This window comes from Labeo rohita, chromosome 13 (genome assembly GCF_022985175.1).
Source record: "Labeo rohita strain BAU-BD-2019 chromosome 13, IGBB_LRoh.1.0, whole genome shotgun sequence".
Taxonomy (NCBI): Eukaryota; Metazoa; Chordata; class Actinopteri; order Cypriniformes; family Cyprinidae; genus Labeo; species Labeo rohita.
Window position 1 is genome coordinate 2,192,784 of NC_066881.1, and position 22,168 is coordinate 2,214,951.

A 22,168-nucleotide genomic window follows, 5' to 3' on the forward strand; every position below is an offset into this window, starting at 1 on the left:
CCCTAGAGAACACAATCTGTACACGTGCATAGCTTTGTTTAAATGAATGGAAAACACATGATTTTTAACCCATGTGACATTGGTTGAAATATCTATAATACCTACAGGCAGGGAAAAGTTTGTTTTTATTCATCTTAGTGATTCCACATAGTAAAACATTACCTTTTTCTTGTTCTGTTTGTGGATCATTCATGACAACAAACAATGGCACAAACAAATACAACGTCAATCACTATCATAACGTATCAACGTTGTCATATTTATTTGTGAAATTCTTCTCTCATTACTTTAGCCTATCATAAGCCAGAACATTTTTTTTCTTTTCTCTTCTCTGGCCTCACAGTTTATTTTGAAAGTGTCCGCTTGCAGTCGGCCCACAACGCTGCTGAAACTTGATCTAATCAAAATGTTTTCCAGTTTACTTTCTTCATCTTTCCACATACCCTTTTTCCAATTTGGGTTTAGTGGGTGGGCTGTAGACCCTTATTACAGCTCAATCAGACGTCCCTGAGCAAGTCAACCATCTGGGTCACATTTTTTACAGGCTAGTTACCAGGACAAGGTCACGGCTCAGAATACAGAGGATGTGTTCTGAGTCAAATGTTATTTGCATGTGTGTGCACGTTTGTTTTGGTGTAAAAGAAGTGAAAGAAGACTATGTTTGACCCCAGAAGTCCCATTCAGTCTGTGTAAAAAGGAGCACCTGTATGCCTGCTGCGTTCCCAATCACTGCCAGAGTGTCTCCGGACTGGACTGTGATCGCCTAAAGCAACGAGCCACTGAGCCAGGTTGTGAGTTACAGTGATTTTATCATGGGTAATGCGTATAATCCTCTTGATGTGGTATAATAGCTGTAACACACAGCCTTGACTGGCTTCATAAAGCAGCATCAACAGCCATATAATATACCAGTCTTACATAAATAAGTAAAAAAAAAATAATAATAATAAAATGCTAGTCTAAAAATATGCAGACACTGGTGTGTGTTTATTTGCATTTTACAGTGGCTTCAGTGGTACTCATTCAATTATGTTTTACAAAATCCGTTTTAAATAAGGAATTGAAAGGGAATAGATTGATGGTCTTCAAACATACATCTTCAATTAAATGAACCTTATTTGCCTGCCATACAGATATGCATATACATATATAATAAATAGAAATGTATTTTATCTATATTATTGTTTGCAATGAACAAGATTTTGAACAGTAACGTTGCATTTCTGATAACAATAAATGTTCAGCATAACATATTATTATATATATATATTATATATTATAACATATACTTTAATTTCCATAAATAAAAGATCCCATGTGTCTGTGGCCCTTTTGCATTGCATATTGAGAGTAAAGCCATGGCTCCACAGACAAAAGTCCTTTCAAAAAGGGCAGGCAGACAAAAATATTACCTCACATCCCATGTGGACGGGTTCACGTTTTCCGCATTGTTTACTTTCCCTCTCATGGTCGTATGTTTTCACTGCATACTGGAGTTGAGACGGGACTTTCCATGGAATTCTCTGTGCCACTCTCTGAAACTTTTAGTCTTCATTTCATGCAAACTCCATCAATAAATTTGGTGGTTCGCACTCAGCAAAATGAGGGTGCAGTTGAGCTGCGCTCTACATTTCATTCAAAGAGGGCCATATATTACTTTAAAGTTAAAGCTGGCCGGCTGATTAATATTTGGTCTAAATAGTTCAGCATGATCAGGAAAAAACTTTCTCTATAGAGAATTACTTTCTGCACACCTTAGCCGTCAGCAGCTGTTTTTTTCATTTTTCACTTTGCTCCTGTAAATGGAGTGCTGAAATACATTTGAAAGCGTTTTGAACTCATTGGATTTGTACTTTGTGTGGAGCGAGTCAGGATTCCTCCATGGTGCAATTAAAAATTCCACCCGAAATATCTAGAAGCACATTAAACATCTGTCTGCCTGTCTTGATGTCAAAATGTGTTAATACTCAGCGTTCTAGTGAAGTAATCCAAAAATCCAAAATTAAACTATGCGGTTTGTGCTGGGACTATTTTATGGTCAATTTGTGACACAATGGACACAGAAAGTTACATTTTTCTGAGTTTTTTTTTTAAAGCAGCTGGATTTCCACACATGCTTGAAAGGTAATATTCTGTTCAAAAAAGAACATTTGGAAAAGGTAAAACATGTGAATGAACAGGTGAAAATGTTTAGTTGTTTGTTTTGCTAAAATACAAAGATCAACCCAAGACATTATTACAATTTGTATTGGGCAGTTCAACCAAAGCTGTTTGCGTGATAAGTTACAGATATTAAAGGGACCAGTTATGTCCCTTTTACAAGATGTCATAAAAGTCTCGGATGTCCCTAGAATGTGTCTGTGTTGTTTCTGTTCAAAATACCTCATAGATCATTTATTGATGCAGAAAATAACCTTTTGCTTCTGGAGCGGAAGCAAAAACATGCCATTTCCTTGCATGCATGTATCTTTAAATGCAAATGAGCTGCTGCTCCCTGCTCACTTTACCAGAAGAGGACTGTGCTTTTACAGCTCGTGCTTCAGATACCAAAATTTATTCCGACTTGTGCCAAAATAAAACATCTGTTTGGTTTTGATTATCATCGCTGTCATGCTCATGTGACCCTGCAGTTCTTCATCATCTAGAAAGTTTATTACTTGCGAGCCATGTCTTCTGACGTATTGTTTTCTGAGCGCACACATCCGAAGCAGACACACAGAAAGCTGGCTGTGATACCAGTGTCACGTGAGTACTAAACTAAGCTCTTTCTCATCTTATTGCACTTAAACTGTCAAATTCACACAAGGTTATGTCAAAAACATGCCAAGTTTACATGTGAACATCAACAGCTGAGAAAAAGAAATCATACGAGTATATTAGATTTGCGCATTAACGTGACAGCAACAATGTGGACGTTCAAAACAATATAAACTTTTGCATAACAGGTCCCCTTTAAGTGATTAGTATCTGACTGTTTTTGTCTTCAGAACAAAATATTTAGTCTGCTGCCTTTGTCATCACAACTCACAAAACTTGTGACTGGGCCAGTAAGCATTGTTCAAAACCCTTCATGCCCAGAACTGAGCGTCTATGAGAAAACATGGCGGATTTCAAATTCCATTCAGGGAGTCCTGTGCCAGCCAAGCAACTGCCATTAATATTACTATAAATACTAACAGATTTCTCAAGCTATTTTTGATCTCCTCAGTGGGGATCACCCTCATGTACAATAAAAGGTGTGTGTGTTTTCTAGGCCACTGAAAATGGACATCATTCTATCAGAAACGCTCTTTGGTGATTTAAGTGTAAACCTGTGATGGTCTTTTGTTATTACTTACTTACACAGACTGCAGTGTACATTTCCCACGCATGCACACACTGAACTTTTGATGTTGCAATCATAGCTTGAATCTATTCAAGCAGCTTCTATGGGACAATTGAAATCGTATGGACGCAAATTGATCGAATCTGGCTTGAGTTTTGGGCAGTTCTCTATGTTTTCAGGATTTATCTGATGGCTTAAAACCTCTTTGATGCTTCATCTAAACCTGTTCCCCGTAAAGAATATTTCTCACATCTGTTTCCATCCTAAAGAAGAAAAAGGGAAGAACTAAGCTCTTTCATTGACATAATGGTACAGATTACACCAGCACTCCAAATAAAACATCCAAAGAAGGCTTCGTCGCATCTGCGATTTATCTTTCCGATTCATCCACGGCATGGAGCTCCATTTCTTCCCTCATTAAAGTCATCCGACTGATTTGGAAGCCAGTTTTAGTCATGGGTACAGTTTGTTACGGTGTTGTGTACTAGATTTCACTGGAACTAATGCCCTGGGAGACAGTGAAAGAGTTTTGACCCTGTAACAGCGTATTCTTTTAAGCTGAAGATCCAGCATCCAAAACCTGTCTTGCAGTGGAACAGCACAGCCTGTTGAGTGAGTGAGCGTGTGACTCACTCTAGTGTCATCAGTTACACTCAGGGATGGACTGCGAATAAAAAACAGACCAGGAATACAAACTAGCTCAAATTCCCAGGGCCCGGGACAAAAATTGTGTGGGTGGGCCCTCAATGGCTACATTACACCAGGTCACAGGGCCAGGGACGATGCGACAACAGCCTAAGTTGCCAATACGAATTGGGATCCAACACCGTACAATTAATTAATTGCAGTTAATACGGCACAAAACGCAATACATTTCAATCACCATATATGTGTGATAGAGTGCATGAATGCTGGCCGATATGACGAATGATACGTTTGACCTTTTCTCCCCTTAAAACCTTTACATATTTACTTTGTGTCTAAATTTGGCGTCTGCAGCCAGCCCACCGATCTACTGGCCTGCGGGGAAAACACACCGGCGCTCTCTATAGACAGTCCATCAGTGATTACATTACAAGAGACAGCAAAGCATAAATATTTTACCAATTTAAGTTCACAGAGGCAAAGGTTAATTCACGAGAGGCCCAAAGCTAACCCAGCAGGATTTGTTTGTGCAAAACGCAGCCCATCGTATACTAGCCTGCTCCTAAATCATCTACAATTGCAAGAGGAATAAGGTTAAATAGGGGAACATCTGGTACGGCCCGAATAACCCATGCTTTCAGGTAATGGCTAATGAAATTGTGCTTTATTTAACATTTCATCCTGCTGTCATGCTCAGTGGCTAGATGTTTACAAGAGCACGTATGGAATGATAAAAGAAGTTCAGAAAAGCCCCCACACTCGCTCACCTGTGCTGTGTTACTTTACATTATCCAGGATGCCCTGAAGGTGTAGCTCACCTCTTTGAAGTAAACCCCGACAGCTGGTATTTGTCAAGATGAATGTCCACTTTTTGTCCTTTTAGTTAAAGAACATTCAAGGAAAGGAAACGCTAAATGGTTCGGTAGGGACGCAGATCTAATGCGGCTAACTCCAGCTGGGGGCAATTCTGAATCATACACACCCCACCGCTCAGTGTTCCCGGCAACTCCTGGCTCGGTGTCTGGGCTGGATTACATACTTTCATGGATATATAGGAAAGTCTGTACAGATTTGTATGTGGACTATATATGTAAATGCAATTAGGAAGATTAATGGGTCGTCTTTGCGTTGAATCTGGCTAACATTTCAGAGAATTAAAAAAAAAAAAAGTCATTTCCAGGCCTGGAAAATTCAAAGGAGATTAATCAAATCCTAAATGGGAATTGTGTCATTTCAGTACTACTTGGAATTGTAAAAAGGTTTCCTGAATGCTGCACTTTTCTGCAACTGGTCAGACAAACAGATCCCGCCCACAACTCACACGGCATGCCATTGGCCAGGCAAATATTGTTGTCACAACTTGTTCTGAAAAAAAAAAAAAAAAAAAAAAAACACCTTCAGTGCCAAAGTTTACACATCAACCTACAGTTCCTTTTGTGAAAGAGTGCTACAGTTAAGAAAAAAAAAAAAACTTATAGAAATAATATAGTTTACTATTAAATAATATATTTCAGTGCTGACTGAATATTATGTTCTTGGACACTTAGCATGTTAACTGCAATTAAATAAACATGTTATAGTTTAAATTTATACTAAATGCAGTTAGCTGAACTTTAGGGTGCTTTTTTTTCCCCACCCACTTAAGTAGACCACTGTGTACAATTCCTGAATGTCCTGACAAGCATTTATGAAATTGTATATTTAAATTATTTGTAATGATGAACTTGCAGTTTAGAATATTTAAAATATTGAATATTGAATAGCACTACAGTCAAAATTACAATCAAGTATTTTACATGTGTATGTGTAACAAATGATCCACTGAAGCAGCAAGTTGTGATGAGAACCCAAGTGCAGCTTTATTAAATCCAAACGTGAAATCCAAAATACAAACAAACAAAGAGTTGACTTGATACAGATTTGACTTGGCATGAACAGACTTGAAACAGACGTAGCATGAACATAAACACAGACTCACCAACAAAAGGTTACAACATCAATACACGACAAGGAACAATGGCTAAATGAGGGCTACTTATACCGAACAATGAGGGTCACATGACAAATAAACCAATGAGCAAACAGACACATGACTTGAACAGCCAATGAGAACATGACACATTGAACAAGGGAACCAATAGCAGGAATACATGAGGGCAAGAGAAGCAAGACACAAACAGCATGAATCAAATACAAAATAAAAGACATGAAAACAAGAACATGAAACAAACCCCAAAAACCACCCCCTCTAAGGGCAACTCCAGACACCCAAACAAAACCCAAACCCCAACAAGTCCAGGAGGGTGGAGCTGAGGCAAAACAGGGGGAGGGACGGAAGGCCAGGTCAGGGAACAGGCCTGGAGCAGAGGGCAAGACCAAGGGCCATGGGGCAATGGCAGACTTAGGCATTGGAGCCATGGTGGACCTGGGCCATGGAACAGGCGGGCAGGGCAGGGAGCCGTGGTGGGGCAGGCAGGACAGGAACATGGACAGACCACTTGACCATGACAAAGCAGGCAGTGAGTTGAACATGAACAGGTGCTACCCCCTTGGGATGTTCTGCAGCGGAAACTGCCACCTCTAGGGCTTCTGCAGTGGACGACGCCTCTTCAGAAGATTCTGCAGCAGGAGCTGCCACCTCTGGAGGCACAGACTCTTGGACAGACGAGGCCTCTGGAGTGGAGTGTGGAGCCCACATGCACAAAATGGTGACCACCATTAGAGGAAGAGCAGCAGAGGGTGGCAGGCCTCTAGAATGGTTGGGCTTGAGGGCGCTGATGTCACGGGGATGCCTGCAGCCCGCACTGACATCAGTGGTGGGTGTATCACACTAACAATCAGTCCTTTTAGTCTTTTTAGTCTTGGCCCAAGCTCTGCATCAGCAGGAGCTTGGGTACTATAGCCCATAAATAGTGGCGGCCATTTTGGCTGGGGACTCTGTCATGGGCCCTGGAGCAGGAGACATGACGTTTTTTTTTTAGTATACGGGTCATTCCACAAAATCAGTGCCTTTTGCGTCCCTATAGAAATAATCAAACTCTAAATCAAAATTTAATAAAACAACAAATAAATGTGCTATTTAAAAACATAATACTATGTATGTTTTCATCAATATTACATCAAAAAAGCAATTAAATATTATTTTAAATAATTTAAATGGGTCATTCTATAATTGTGGGTACATCTTATGTCTGTGAAGTATATTTTGAATATATTTTCATCAATATAAAGCCCTGATGCTTAATTTTCTAGCACACGATTATATTTTTCTCAATTACACTACTGTATGTTGAAAAAGCCATATCTTTTGTTAAAAAAAATGATGTTCATAACACATACAACCCTGGTATTCAGCTGTCCGATTTTGTAAAGTTGCTCATTCTACTCTGCATTTAAGCATGAAACTTTCCTCAAATATAAATTAATTTCATAGGTTTGCCTTCAGTTAGATTAGGTTATCAAAACATTTGGGTGTGCGCTTCAAAAATAATAAGTGTTTATTGTGATATAACTTGTTTTAATTGTGTCCGAAGAACCATTGTCAACTAAGTTACCCACTAGAAAACCCCCATCAAAAAGGAACGGTTTGTCCCATTCTTGCATAATTTGCACAGTATGATGATATTTCCTCTAGAAGCACATGGATGAAACACTAGAAGTTATGTTCTTTCTCTTTCTCCTAATATTGGTTAAACTAGCAATCCTGTGTCAAGAGTGGATTAATTGAGAGTCAACAGTGTTACACAAGTATTATTGCAAGACAATTTAACTAAAACTTATGTTTTGTTTATAAAAATATATTTCTAAACATACTATATGCTCAGTAGTTCTAGGCTTCCATGTTGAGTATAGGCCCAAAACTAAAAACTAAAAATGTCAACTAAGTTACCTGTCAACTGTTACCCAGTAAAGGTAACATGGTGGACAGTAGCAAATATAGATGTTTTTTATGCACATATTCCTACCGATCACCTTTATTTATATAGCACTTTCTACAATGTAGCTTCTTTCAAAGCAGCTATGTAAGGTCATGTTTGGGTTTTTGGGAAAAAGAAAAACTTTTTTCTTCACATTGTCAAATTCTAAATGTACTCCTAATTATAGAATGACCCAAATAGCATTTATGCTAACAATGTTAAGGTTTTTGGACTGTCCCTCACTTTGATTTTTCTTTTTCAGCAGGACTTTTAATTTGCAAAATGAAGGCAAAATTACAACAATACAATATTGCATATTGTAAATATAGTGTCGTTGTGTTTGACATAAGCAATGATTTGACATAAGCATGCTTTTTTTTTTTTTAATAAAATATAAATCATTTTATTGATGTCCCCTCATTTCAGGTCAGCCCTATTACCCTCATCAAAAGATTAAAAAAAAAAATAAAATAATGTACATTAAAGTGACATTTTTCTAGGAGGTAAAGTGACAATTTCTATGAGGTTACATTATCTCTCAACCAGGATGCCAACACTTTAAACACAAGCATGTTTCTCTCACTTCTCTATAATGTTCTATTTTTGACGATTTATGAGGCTTGATTGTTATGATTATTTCTTACATATAATATAAACAATATCTACAGGTAAAATCCTTTCAAAGTGTACAATATGTGCTTTTGTGAACTTGACCATTAGCTAGCAATTAACACATTTGAGTTTACTTGAGTAACAGGAATGACATTGATTAGGCTTGACCCTATTTTTAATAGGGTCATTGGATGTAAAACGCTCCGGTTACTGACACAACCTCGGTTCTCTCAGATAAGAATGCACATTGTATATGGGTTATCTCCTTTTTTACCCTGTTCTGAAGCCTGATTTATTCACGTTTGTGTAGCTGCACAAACCAATGGCTCTTTAGCCCGCCAAAAAGGGCGGAGCCAACCACTATATAAGTCGGCTCGCAGCATTTCATCAGAATCATTCAGCTGAAGCAACAGTCATCGTCCGTGTCGGGGAGTGTTAACAGGGTAATAACCTGGGCTCTAAACGGGGTTGAAAGCACCTTAGGCACGTAACCATTTCTAGGCTTGAGGATGACCTTACAGTCATTAGGCCCAAATTCAAGACAGGATGCACTGACTGACAGTGCCTGTAAGTCAGTTGCTTAACTGACACTACTAACAGCAACTAACAAGGCTGTTTTTAGTGACAGTGGCTGCAACTCGGCCGCATGGAGTGGTTCGAAAGGGGGGCCCTGCAGGGCCCTTAGGACCATTGACAAGTCCCAGACCGGCACTGTCTCCACTGAGGACGAGGAGAATTCAATCTCCGGGCACCCTTAAAGAACTTAATGATTAGATTGTGTCTGACGATCGATCGGCCAACAACTCCTATAAAAAGGTTAGCATGTGGGACACGTCACAAGAGACCGGATCCAGGCTTGGTGTGGAACACCAGTCACGAAAGACTGACCATTTAAGGGCATAGAGGCATCTGGTGCTCTAGCCTGACCTGTTTGATGACCTGAGGAGCACTGGGCCAGTCATGGGCCAGAGCATCTCGCCCCAACGAGAAATAAGTTGGGTAGTGAAAGTTGTCTTCTGAGGCGAAGAAATCCACTTCTGCTCTCCTGAAGACAGACCAGATTTTCTGAACCATATGAAGATGTACCTTCTATTCTCCTGAAGCTACATTGCCCTTGGGCAGCATGTCTGCCCCCAGGTTCGAACTTCCCGGCATATGAACTGCTCTTATTGAGTGGAGTTCATTCTGTGTCCAAAATAGGAGGCCTCAAGCCATCCTATAAAGGGAACGAGACCTGAGCCCACCTTGGTGATTGATGTTGGCTACCACCGTCATGTTGTCCAACCGGACCAGGGTGTGGTGCCCTTTTAAGGCTGGCAGGAAGGTTTTCAGGGCCAGAGAAACCACCAGCAACTCAAGGCAGTTAATATACAGACACCACTTTGAAGGAAGCCTCCAGTCGCCGGGGTGCCGTTCTGGCGTAATCCATGCCCTTATTTGGGTGGAATCTATAATCATGCTCAGAAAGACAGCTGTTTGTCTGGGTGACAACTGACTCTTCTGGGGGTTGATTTGCAACCCGAGTTGCTCCAAATGATTGAGTAACTGTGCTCTGTGAGCAACTAGCTCCCATTCTGATCTGGAAATACTAGCCAGTCGTCAAGGTAATTCAGTATGCAGATTCCCATCTGCCTCAGAAGGGAGAAAGCTGGCCGAAGACAGTCCAGAGACACTCCAAACGGAAGGACCATGTACTGATAGGCCACTTCCTCGAACGCAAATCTCAAGAACGATCTGTGATGGCGGGCTATCTGGATGTGAAAGTAAACATCTTTCAGATCTACCGTTATAAGCCAGTCCTTGTGTGCACAAGGATCTGCTTCAGAGTTAACATCTTGAACAGCGACGCATAAGCGGGCGATTCAGATGTCTGAAATTGGGACGAGGAAGCAGTGGCTGAAAAACCTTGCTGTTAGCTGATGGAACTGTTTTTACAGCACCCTTTGCAAGCAGTGTTTGCACTTCGTGTCGGAGACCGTGAGCATTGTTGTCCTGAACCGAAGTTTGAATAATACAGAGGTGGCCTGTGAGCAAACTGGAGCGAGTAACCTCGTTTTATCGTAATTAGAACCCACCTCGACATGCACGGAATGGCTACCCAAGCCATGAGCCATGATAAGAGGGGTTCTAACTTTGCGAATAAGAGCTTGCCTTTTGGGGGGGGCGGGGAGCTTGCAGACTCTAGTGTGAGTGTGGGAAGAGGAAATCTGCTCTTTTGAGATGTGGGTCTGCTATCACAGCGGTAGAAAATTTGGGTACACACTATGCCTGCAGGACGTGACCCGCTAGAAACAGTTCTCCATCTCTCAGAGGTGCTTGAAGGGATGGATTCCAGCTGACCCCCTCCTCTTGCTTACTGCTAGATCAGGATGGCTTCGGAGGCTCTCGGTCCAGCACTACTCGATGGTGGGGACCTTGGCACTTGTGGTAAGGATACCGTTTCGCCGTCTGGGGGCACTGCTGCTGAAATCTGGGCTCGGACTTCTGTTGCTGAGGTGGCAGCGGTTTTGCAGGCTGAGTGGCGGGAACTTTCTGGTGATTAGCAGTCACTGAACCAGAGTACTTAGAGAATCGCTCTGCAAACCCGTACATGCCGATACTGGGGAATCCAGGAAGACCATGCTCCAGCACCACCAGGCTCGCCATCATCTTGCCGATTGCCTGCGCTGTAGTTTTTATTGTGTGCAGAGCCAGGTCAGTCACTGTGCAGAGCTCTCTGAAAGCCTCTTGCTGTTGGTCAGACTCAGGGGATCCTTGCATGAGTCACACTCGCGCCGTGACATTTGAAACAATGCTCGCTGTAGGAAACGCTCAGTGAATGCTCTTCTAGAGTGTGCCGGATGGCCGCAGAGGAAAGCTGGTCTTCCTCTGCCGGGGCTCTTCAACGGCAGCAGCGGCAAGCAGCTGAACTTCTTGCTTTGGCTTCTTGCAGAGTCGGCGAAGAGATGATCCTTGTCACTGAAAGAGAAAATTCTAATAAAATGGCGTTGCGAGCCGACTTATATAGAGGTCGGCTCTGCTCTTTCTGGTGGGTTAAAGCGCCATTAGTTTGTGCAGCTACACAAACATGAACAAATCAGGATTCAGAACAGGGTAAAAAAGGAGATAACCCATACACAACATGAAGTCAACAAGTCCAAAGTATGTTATGACTTGTCATTAAAAGGTTAACGAATCAAATCCCCTTTAAAGATTGCATGTGTAAAATTCAAACATTTTAAAGGTCACCCTTGGTATATTTTTGAGCTAATGCCTATATCATTCAGTGACATATAAGTTGTAACTAAACTATATCTAGTAACGCTTGTGTCGGTAACAGGGCTGACAAATATGCCAAAAAATTAGGTTGAAAAATCGTCATAAAATAAAAAATTACATGGCCTGAGATGGCACAATACAATTAATAATTTTAAAGTGTCTTAATTTCATGGATATTTAAAAAAATATTGATTAAACTTATTTTATTTTTCAATTTTTCCGAGTGTAAAAGGCACCATACAAAAGGACTGACCCATACAAACGTAAAATTTGAAGTACACTAAAAGCGCATATTTAATACAAGTAAGCACACGTCGTTTTCACAAGCGTTGGCAGGCTTGCTTATAAATAAAATATTTCATCAGCTATATATTATGCTTATTAGTGCTCTTGTTCAGCATAAAACAGTGGTTTATTAGTGAAAATCTAAATTGTTAATGAAATGACTTTGGGGATCATGGAAAGTCATAGCAATTCATTGTGCAAAAAGTGTGGCTTTGGGTTTTTATTAACCATTCTTTTTAATTTTTTTTTTTTTTATTTATCATAAGTAACCTTATAATTTATCATCTCATGCCATGCGAGAAATGCTGATCCATAAAAAATGCAGCTCCTGGTCTCAACAGTTGCATTTCCCCCCGTGAGAGAGAGGCCAGACCCTCTCACGGCACACCAGCATCTTATTGAGGAAGAGCTTCCTTAAACCTCTCTATTGTAAGCACCTGGGCCAGGAAGAATGGCTCTTTCACAAGTAAATTGCGGCCCGGCTTTACAGAGAGATTTTATAACAGAGCACAGTTGACATTGGCAAGAGTGGCACGGCCGACCATTGAAAAGCATGAGCTGCCTCAGTCACAGGAGATCAATCATGGCAGCGTATTTCCCCGAAGCTGTAGATTTCCGCTGGGGAGGGGAGCCAAGGGCAGTAAAATAAGCAGCTTGTGGTTAGTCTTATTGTGGAGCCGAGAATCCCAGCGGGTCCCGTACTTCACATGGAGCTGTCAGTCTAAAGCTAACAAAACGCTGTCTAACGTCTTCAGCCTGCCTCTTGCCTCCCCCTCCCTACATCACCGTGCACAGGCAGGGATGCTGCTGCCATGGTAACAGCTGAGTCATTCCATGCCCTTTGAAGCGATGCTATCGAGCTCCTCCTGCTCTCTTTGCTGCTCATGAAATGGTGTGAAGAAGCGCATATGCACTCTAATCACCACAGGTGTCATCCGGGATCAGTACTGGGCTAGCAGATCGTGCTAGTCGGATGGGTAACGTTTCTGCTGCGGTCAAGCACTGCCTGAGCTATGAGACTTTCTTGCGGGATTATCCTTGGTTTCCACGGCTCCTGTGGGAAGAGAAGGTGGGGGTTTGTTTTTGCATGTGTAAGATTTATACATGACTCTAGGAAATACAGCAATGCAGAGAGAAAAGCAATCACGTAAAGGAATAGCTCACCCCGTAACGAAAGTTTCAATAAATGAGCTTACCCTCATGTTAGCTTCACCCATTCATTCCGTCTTCTGTAATATACAGAATTGATGACATTTTATGCATTATTTGTGACTGAAAAACGTTATTCACTCTTCACCTCCACCACAGCTCTCAAATCTTTTGTGTATTTGTTTTTAATTACAAAACGGTGCTTATCAACAAGCCTCACCAGGTTTTATGTTATCTATGCATAATGGCATCATTTCCCAATTGAAAACTTATGCATTTAAAAATGTGCTTACAAATGAGATTTGAGACCTATGGCAAACTGAAGAATTTAATTGAATAATGACAAGGTGGCAGGCCTATACACTATACTAAACTATTCTATAGTATAGGATATAGGCCTATCACTGAAAAAAGGACCACCTTTAAAGAAAAAGAAAATAGACACTTTCTCAAAATGTATTTATAGTTTGGTTCAATTTTTACATTTTGATTTAATAAAAATCAAAAAGATATAATACATATAACTTGGTTATGTAACATTAATTCAATTAGGCTATTTTAAGTGACCAAATTACATAGTCTTGATACAGTTCCCTGAAAGGATTTAATTCATTCAATTATATATAAAATTGTAAGATAGTTCCAACTTTAAACTGTTAGTGAGAAAAAGCACATACTGTATTTGCATGTTACACAACGACATCCTCTTTTTATGTACTCAGCCAAAGCAAAACCTCCACTCTACTTCAAAATATTGGTAACCCAGTGTACTGAAATGTTCTAAATCATCATAACTGAACATTAAACACTATCAAATAATCTCCCCCTTTTCAAAAAATACTTCATTTCAACATTAAGTCCCATCTAAGGCATTTTCAGTTACACCAACATCAAAAATAATTTTCACATACTGTTTGGTTCACATTCGCCGTACATGATTTAGTACATTTGAGAGAACTACATTAGCTGAAAGCAAAGAAATCAAGTTTAAAAGAGAAACACAACTGCATGTTTTAATCTATTTTCTTTAGATACATAACAAAAGGTAAATATAATAATGTTTTGGCTCCTTGTAACTTAATTTCACTGTAAACAGAAGCTAAAATGGCCAGCATGCATTCTACGCATAAACACTATTCAGTATTTCACACTAAAATACTATTTATATGTTTCTTTTCATTTGTTCTGTGTGATTAACTTTTTAGCCAAAGTGAACAAAACAGGTTTTAACTGGAAAATGTCATTTTTGATTAGACCAACATAAAAATACACTTTATGTAAATGACACAGTTGATTCACTTTATTCAGTGTAGGACCTTAAAATAAACCTCTCTCCCAGCTTTGGTTTATCCTCCTGAAAATTCCAAATGTTTAAAAAATACAGAGACAGCAAAAGCCTTTTGGTCAAATTTATTTCGTTGATAAGAAAATAATGCTTTAATGGATATTTCTAGCGCTAAGTTAGAAAAGTGAGTTTGATTTATGAGTGAATTTAATAGGCTGTCCTAACTGCAGGCCTGGGGTGATAACGGGAAAAAAAAACACATCGGTTCTTCTCTGCCTACCTATCGTACACCGTTAGAAACTTCTTAAAAAGAAGTTTGTTATGATTCCTTTCACACATCCATTTCCTCCCTCTATGACAGCACAATTAAATCAAACTTGGCTCTAAAGAAACTAGGCTGTGTGCAGTTCCTCAAAGCGAGGGTTTCAGTATCAAGAGGCTCAGGTTTTATAGCCATTCAAATCTTCTATAAACACACCACTGGCCCTTGGTAACACAACTCCCGGAATTCAAAGGTTAAGCTTTGGTTTTACCATTGGAATAGAGGAAATGCTTGTTTCCAGTGCACATTATGTCATAAATGACCTGGCAAGGATCTGAAGACCAGATTCAAAACACAAAGTTGTATGCACCATTTGACAGGAAGCACCAGACAGAGGATGTGTCTCAATCCACCTTTCAGATTTTCCGTACAGCTCTGTGAAATTGTTATATGGTCCTTCCTTCCTCATTGTTTTTCAATTTACAGTGCTCTGAACTGCCTAAGCTTCCACTTTGTGTCAAAATTGTGGAGGTCGGACCAAGAGATGGACTTCAGAATGAGAAGGTAGAGATTTTTAAAGTACTTGTAGCATTGTGGCTTGTAGTTGTTTAGCATACTGAAAAAAGAGCATCTCCTGCTTACATATGTAACCATGGTTTCCCGAGGGAACGAGACGCTGTATTGAAACACTTTGGGAATGCCTCCAACGTGACCAGGCTCTGAAACACGTGTGTAAACAGTCCATTGGAGAAGCGAGATGTCACGGACAGGGTGACGTAGAGACCAGGAAGCTTAAAAGCATGTCCGGCGCGTGCAGCCAGCAAATGCTGCAGGGATGCCGGAATTATGGCTACGAGACACAGTGTCTTGTTCCCTCAGGGAACCATGGTTACATACGTAACCTGGAGATATTCCCCTTCAGGAGCTCAAGCTCTGTCGAAACGCTTTGGGAAGAAGATGCCCACGCTACCAGACTTGCAAATCCCAGCCTAGTGTGGAAGAGCACAGCTAGGGCGAGAGAGGAAGAGCCAGGAGTGGCACAAATCCAGGTAAGAACCTGACAGTCAACGGACTGGACGTCCCACAGCATCCTGAAGCCAAATTCAGAGAAGAGAGCCTTGATCCCCAAGAAAGGGGGAGATCAGAGGACTCAAAGCTAAGGAAAGCTTTCCAACCACTACTTAACATAAGCTATACCAGGCCAGAGGCCTCAGCCTCAGCGCACCGTGGAGGAAATGTGTAACCAGGAGGTTCCTGCCCACTAAAAGGCCACCAAGAGGGGCCTGGTAGGCCAAAATAGCCGCCACGTAAACCTTCAGGATGGAGTGGATTAATCCTACAGAGAACCGAGCCTGCAGAAACTCCAGCACTGTACCAACTGGGCAGTTAACTGGGTCCTGCTGGTATTGTCCGCACCATGAAGTGAAGAGTCTCCACTTCAGGGCGTACAGTGTCCTTGTAGAAGGAGCTCTGGATTAGAGAATGGTTTTAACATCCTCGGTTGAAAGACCGGTAGCTATGAGGTGTGCCCCCTCAGAGGCTTCCACAGTTCTGGGCGGAGGTGCAGGATGCTGCCCCCCACCTGTGTGCGAGGAGATCCCTCCTGACGGGAATCTCCCACGGAGATCGGTCGAGGAGGGAAATTAGGTCCGAGAAACATACTTGGCCTGGCCAGTATGGGACTACTAGGAGTAGACAGACCCCGTCCCAGCACACTCTCTCCAGAACTAACTCCCGGGAGCAGAGCCTCGGCCACGTCTGTACCATGGCATCCAGTTGCAGATAAGCTGGATGACCTCCACCACCTTGGGGTAGAGCCTCCATTCCCCAGGCCTTGGCCCCTGTCTCGACAGGACATCTACTCCCTGATTGAGATGTCCAGGAATGTACACTGCTCTCAGCAAAAGGAGTTTCCCCTGGGCCCAGATGAGGATCTGGTGTGCCAGCCTGAAATGAGGGCGTGAATGCAGCCCTCTCTGTTGTTTGATGTAAGAGACCACCGCTGTGTTGTAGGTGCGCACCAACACATGGTGATCTCTTAGGTCTGGGAAAAAGTGTTTCAGTGCTAGAAACATGGCCAACATCTCCAGGCAACTAAGGTACCACGTGAGAAGGTGACCTGGAAACAAAGTATGTTCAGCTCCTGAATAAACCACACATAAATTGTGCAAATCCCTGCCACTGAGTAGCGAGAGCAGGAAAAAACAAGCGATCTAATATGCAGTCTGCTCATATGCAGACAGCATCAGTTTCCTCTGCGAAAGATAACTACAGCAGCACAAGCTCTCACTCAAAGGGGGAAGGACCGCAGCGCAGGCTTCCGAGCCCCGAGAGAGAGCGCTAGACCTAGGGAGAAAGGCAGAGAGAGGGCGGACCTGTCTCTAGCCCATTTACCAGATTCATGCTCTGATCCCCACAACTGCAGGTGCCGCTCTGCCTTGGCAAAGGCGGGATCTGAGCCGCAGGGAAGCTCATGAGGGCTTCCTCCTCGAAGAGAGCCCTTCGATCTAGAATGCTAGAGAGAAAGGCAGAGAAAAACTCCCTCGAAAACTGACTCCCATGCTTTGCCCCCAAACAGACACAGACTAAAATGCTGCTGCTTATATTTGTATGAATGCTTGTAGGACATAGTGACACTCTCAAATAAAAGCTGTGCAAACTGGCACAAAAAACAGAATGACACACACACACACAGAGCGCTTGATAAATGACAGAAGCTGGCAGCTACACGCAGCGCATGTGCTTGTAAGCTTCCTGGTCTCAACGTCACCCCTCCCGTGACGTCTTGCTTCTCCATTGGACTGTTTACACACTTGTTTCAGAGCGTGGTCATGCTGGAGGCATTCCCAAAGCTCGAGTTTCTGAAAAGGAACCACATTATACACATAGAAAGCAAAATAAAAAGCATTATATACTATCAATAACATGTTTTAGTGGAACACATCTTTAGCATGATCTAGTCAGCATAGACTGAATTAGAAAAACTTGCCTCTACGTTGTCCACAAATGTACCTGTACATACAATTCCATGAAGTTTACAGCTGAAATGAGCACAAGCGGTAGTAAAACACCAACAAATCTTTTTCCTTTTGACAGAAATTATATTTACGGGGCAGATTGCAGATTAATGAATATTTATTTTAGCACACTTCCTTGCACATTCCTTGCACATCTTAAAACACTATCATAGTGCATGATCTGTAAACCACAAAGCTCACCTAGCACAGCATTGTAGCCTACTTGTTATGTGGAGCGCATAAGTATGAGTAAAATATAACACTGTTATCAGTTAGGTCTATGGCATAATTTTTAAATGCAATAGAGCATTAACCTTTTAGCGCCCCTCAGCTGCGATGCGTAGACTACACCAACTGTAATACATTCAGCATCTGTTACATGAAAAAACAGAACACTGTTAACATCACTAACTGAATTATACAAGAAGCAACATATTATTTTTCAAAAATGTCACCGCAGGCAGACTTTTAGCAGATACTGTCCTATTGTATATATTCACAGGACTATTCATTCGGTGATGGTGACAAATAAATTATTCATCTCAATAGCACAGTGCACATATGTACACGCTCCCTGAATGTTAATTTTACGTCATTGTGTTTCTGCAGGAAATAGTGCCGACAGAGGTCAAAATCCAGCTGATAGACATGCTGTCTCATACCGGGCTGCCTGTCATCGAAGCTACTAGCTTTGTGTCTTCAAAGTGGGTAGCGCAGGTAATAAGGTGCAATTGTTATCCTCGAGAACATGTTGGCTGATATTGTGTGGCTTTTCTGTCCAAACAAAACCACTGGATTTGGTATTCCTCTGCAAAAACTGCATTTGCACAAACCCCTTTGGGATAAAGTTTGAGTGTAAATTCTTGTTGGTTTGTTTTTTGGTTTTTCAGATGGCAGACCACACTGCAGTGTTGAGAGGGATTAAAAGGTCTCCTGACGTTAGATACCCTGTTCTGACTCCCAATATTCAGGGCTTCCAGGCAGCTGTAAGTAAATATTTGCATCATTTACATTTATTTACAAGTGGCATTTGCAATTTACCTTCCATGCCAGGTCAATGATGTTTTTCTTGTATAATAAACCACTTTATTTATGCATGCGCTCTGCCTAAGCTTTCACTGCCCCTTTACTTTACGTAAGAGTGCAACTTTTACATCTTGTAAAATTTATTTGTAAATGTTTAGCCCATTTCTGTTAATTGCTTTTCTTGCTAATCATGCAAGTTGTGCTCACAAGCCAACATCTATAAGCACAAACTTGATTAAATGTTTCCTGTTAAAGGTTGCAGCAGGAGCTACTGAAGTGGCAGTGTTTGGTTCCGCCTCAGAGACTTTTAGCAGGAAGAACATCAACTGCTCCATAGAGGAGAGTTTGCAGAGGTTTGAGCAGGTCATCTCTGCAGCCAAACAGGAAGGCATACCAGTGCGCGGGTGTGTTCCACCGACACCAGCTTTCTTCTATGTATTTTCTTTGAGATTTAGGCCAGTGCTCATTATGTGCACTAGAATTGAAAGGAAATCATGTCAACGTAGGTAATGATGCTGAAATGATGCTTGAATGGACAAAAAGATTTTGTTTAAACAATTGGGTTATGAGATTAAAGGACCGGTAGCTGCATGGCTGAACACAGCCTTGCTTGGGACTAACCATGAGCAGCCTAATATAAAATTGACTAATTTTGAGTAAAAATATCTGTGCAACAGTTAAACATACCAAAATGTGTCAATCAGAGTATTGTTATTGGCAGCTGAAAGCATAATCACAGTATCCAGAATTTGTAATAAATTAAAGTGCAAGGCATGTGTCAGACCTTGCTTGGTGGACATTCAGTTTTTGTAGAAATAAAATTCGCTCCAGATTTCTGCCCATAATCTGCCACTGTTGTACTTATTTAACTAGGATAGGAGCAAACATTTAAGTTTATACAAGAAGATTCTGGGATCCATCTTTGGTGTAACGTTGAGCAGGAAGAATATCAACTGCAATTGGAAACGATTGCAGCCTAACAGGAAGGCATGGCTGTGTGCCACATTTCCTTCAAGTAATAGGCCAGTGTTCATTATGTGCACTTTCACACTTCAGCACTAATTTTGAATGAGAATCAGACCAACAATCTGCCAATGATGCTGAAACTGGCTGATTGTGTTGCAGATTATAGTTACTCAAAGAATTGTTGTTGCAAAGCAGATAAAGATCTGGTCTGGTAAAGGGAAAGTTGTAGGCAAGGCTGTAACCTCATAATATTCAGGATTAGGGCTGACCTAACGTAACAGTCAACAGTATCGGCCACTAAAAAAAAAAAAAAACCTATAGGGTGGACTTTGAGAATGATATTGTTGTCAGCTTTTTGCTGTGTCCAAAGGGGTGGTGTGGCATATTGGATCAATTGGATCAAGTAGTTAGTAGACAGTTGTAGACTTGACCCTCGCTGACATGTTTGAATGTTCTGCAATGCTGATCTTTATGACTTTCCTGCGAAATCGGCAGAACACTTATTGGTGCTGAACACTTGATATAATACCACTGAGTCAGACATTTGATCCAGGTGATTGTCCCGGCGCTGAATGACTACTGAACTTAGACTGCAGGATTATAGTTTTCAAGAGCCATTTGTTATATAAGCAAGTTCCAAGACTGATCTTCGGTTTAACCAAAAGGTCAATGGTTTCTTTTATTGTACTTACATATTTTGGACTGCTCTCCTTTGTGGTTTTGAGATGGGGCACCAGAGCAGCATGAAATTATTCCAGAATTAATGAGTAAATAAGTCAAGTTCCAGATGTGCATGCAGTGTGGTGCTTTGTATCAGTTACAAGTACAAGTCCAGATGTGTCCAGACTGTGCTCTTTACTAAATAAAAAAACAAAAAACGATAGAAAGCAGTCAGTTCAGTCTGACAAACTCATTCTGGCAAATGTGACTCAACGCCTAATGTTCAAGAAGAGACTCCACGGAAATTCTGGTAGCACGCAGCAGTATCGTCTGACGACCACAGGCCCAAGAGAAACATTTTCAACTTTTCACTTGTTTGTTCACTCTTTCTAGCAGAACATGTTTCCTTTACATATGGAAAGCACATATAGCTTGTACGTCGCTCTCTAGCACCATTTCTCATTCCCACTGTCAACACTGTTGGTACTATTTGTCACAACCGTTTGACACCGACCATATGTTCTGCCTGCTGCTGAACATTTTGTTTTATTCTGTGATAGATGTAATCCGTTGCAAGAGCAGGTCTGGTCGCTGCGGTTGCAGTAAAACAGCGCTTGGCATTATTTCCCCAATGCTGCATGACTGTTGGTACTGTAAGCTCAAAGCTATATATGCTCTGACAAATGCTGAACTTAACCACTCATAGCTCTTTTGCTCATTTCCAGGTACGTTTCCTGTGCTCTTGGCTGTCCATATGAGGGACAAGTAAAACCGTCACAAGTCACAAAGGTATTGTAATAGCATCTTTCAATCCAAACAGAATTGTTTAGTGTATAACAGCCCGAAGTGAAACTAAATGGGCCTTCCAGTACGTGATAAATCTCATTGAGTGTTGAGCTCTCTGCATATTTTTTCTTCCCACAATTTTCGTAGTCCCACAAGGCCCTTATTACGATGTTTGCTAAAAAACCCGCATGACGCTGTAACACGGCAGTGCTTTTCTAACGCTTAGAATGAGCTCTCTGTGTGCACCCCTTCATCTTGTTTATATTTCCAGGGGGGATAGTGTTTTCATGGCTTTCCTCTGTTCCGGTCCAGGTGGCAAAGCGGTTGTTTGACCTGGGCTGTTATGAGGTATCCCTGGGGGACACCATTGGCGTAGGCACCGCGGGTTCCATGGCTGAGATGCTGAGCGATGTGTTGACAGAGGTGCCCGTCAACACACTGGCGGTGCACTGCCATGACACTTACGGTCAGGCTCTGCCCAACATTCTCATTGCTCTGCAGGTGAGTGACATTAAAGCAGTCACAATCATGAGGTACCCAGTTCATACATGCATGAGGGTTTGGGAGAAGGGGATACTATAACAAACCATTATATATGTCACCTGTAATGTCAATTATTGATCATATGTGCACAGATAAACCTATATCAGGCTTACTTTATGAAAGTATGCGAATGCAAACATATCCTGCTCCGCAAGTTCTATTTCACCCATTGAAAACAATTCATAATGCAACACAATCATGCATCACATTCTCAGTATGCAAGGGGCACTTTATTTTAGGAAAAAAAAACATAAATTGCTGCCTTCTACTGTCAGTTTTCTCTTTCAAAGAGAAGTCCTCACCTTTATTTTTCAAAGCACCTTCACAATATCAAACAGGAAAGTAACAGAATCAGTAATGCACACTTCAAAAATGAGGCAAATACAAAATTGTGGACAATAGTATCATTATTCAACTCCAGTTTAGTTCAGT

General features: G+C 41.3%; 1 protein-coding gene across 4 annotated transcripts in view; it reads left to right on the forward strand.

Annotated features, from left to right (window-relative positions):
- The first annotated feature begins 2,534 nt into the window (after window positions 1–2,534).
- hmgcll1 (3-hydroxymethyl-3-methylglutaryl-CoA lyase-like 1) overlaps window positions 2,535–22,168 on the forward strand; it is a 32,761-nt gene continuing 13,127 nt past the window's right edge. Inside the window, exons 1-7 of one of the 4 annotated variants that reach the window (XM_051126784.1) lie at window positions 12,840–13,111; window positions 15,225–15,302; window positions 18,365–18,472; window positions 18,646–18,741; window positions 19,037–19,185; window positions 21,133–21,196; window positions 21,506–21,694. In XM_051126784.1, the coding sequence (XP_050982741.1) occupies window positions 13,016–13,111; window positions 15,225–15,302; window positions 18,365–18,472; window positions 18,646–18,741; window positions 19,037–19,185; window positions 21,133–21,196; window positions 21,506–21,694 (780 nt within the window). In that variant the 5' untranslated portion in view covers window positions 12,840–13,015. Of the gene's footprint in view, window positions 2,746–12,839; window positions 13,112–15,224; window positions 15,303–18,364; window positions 18,473–18,645; window positions 18,742–19,036; window positions 19,186–21,132; window positions 21,197–21,505; window positions 21,695–22,168 lie in introns of those variants that run through there. The other 3 variants (XM_051126782.1, XM_051126785.1, XM_051126783.1) reach the window with 3 other exon arrangements.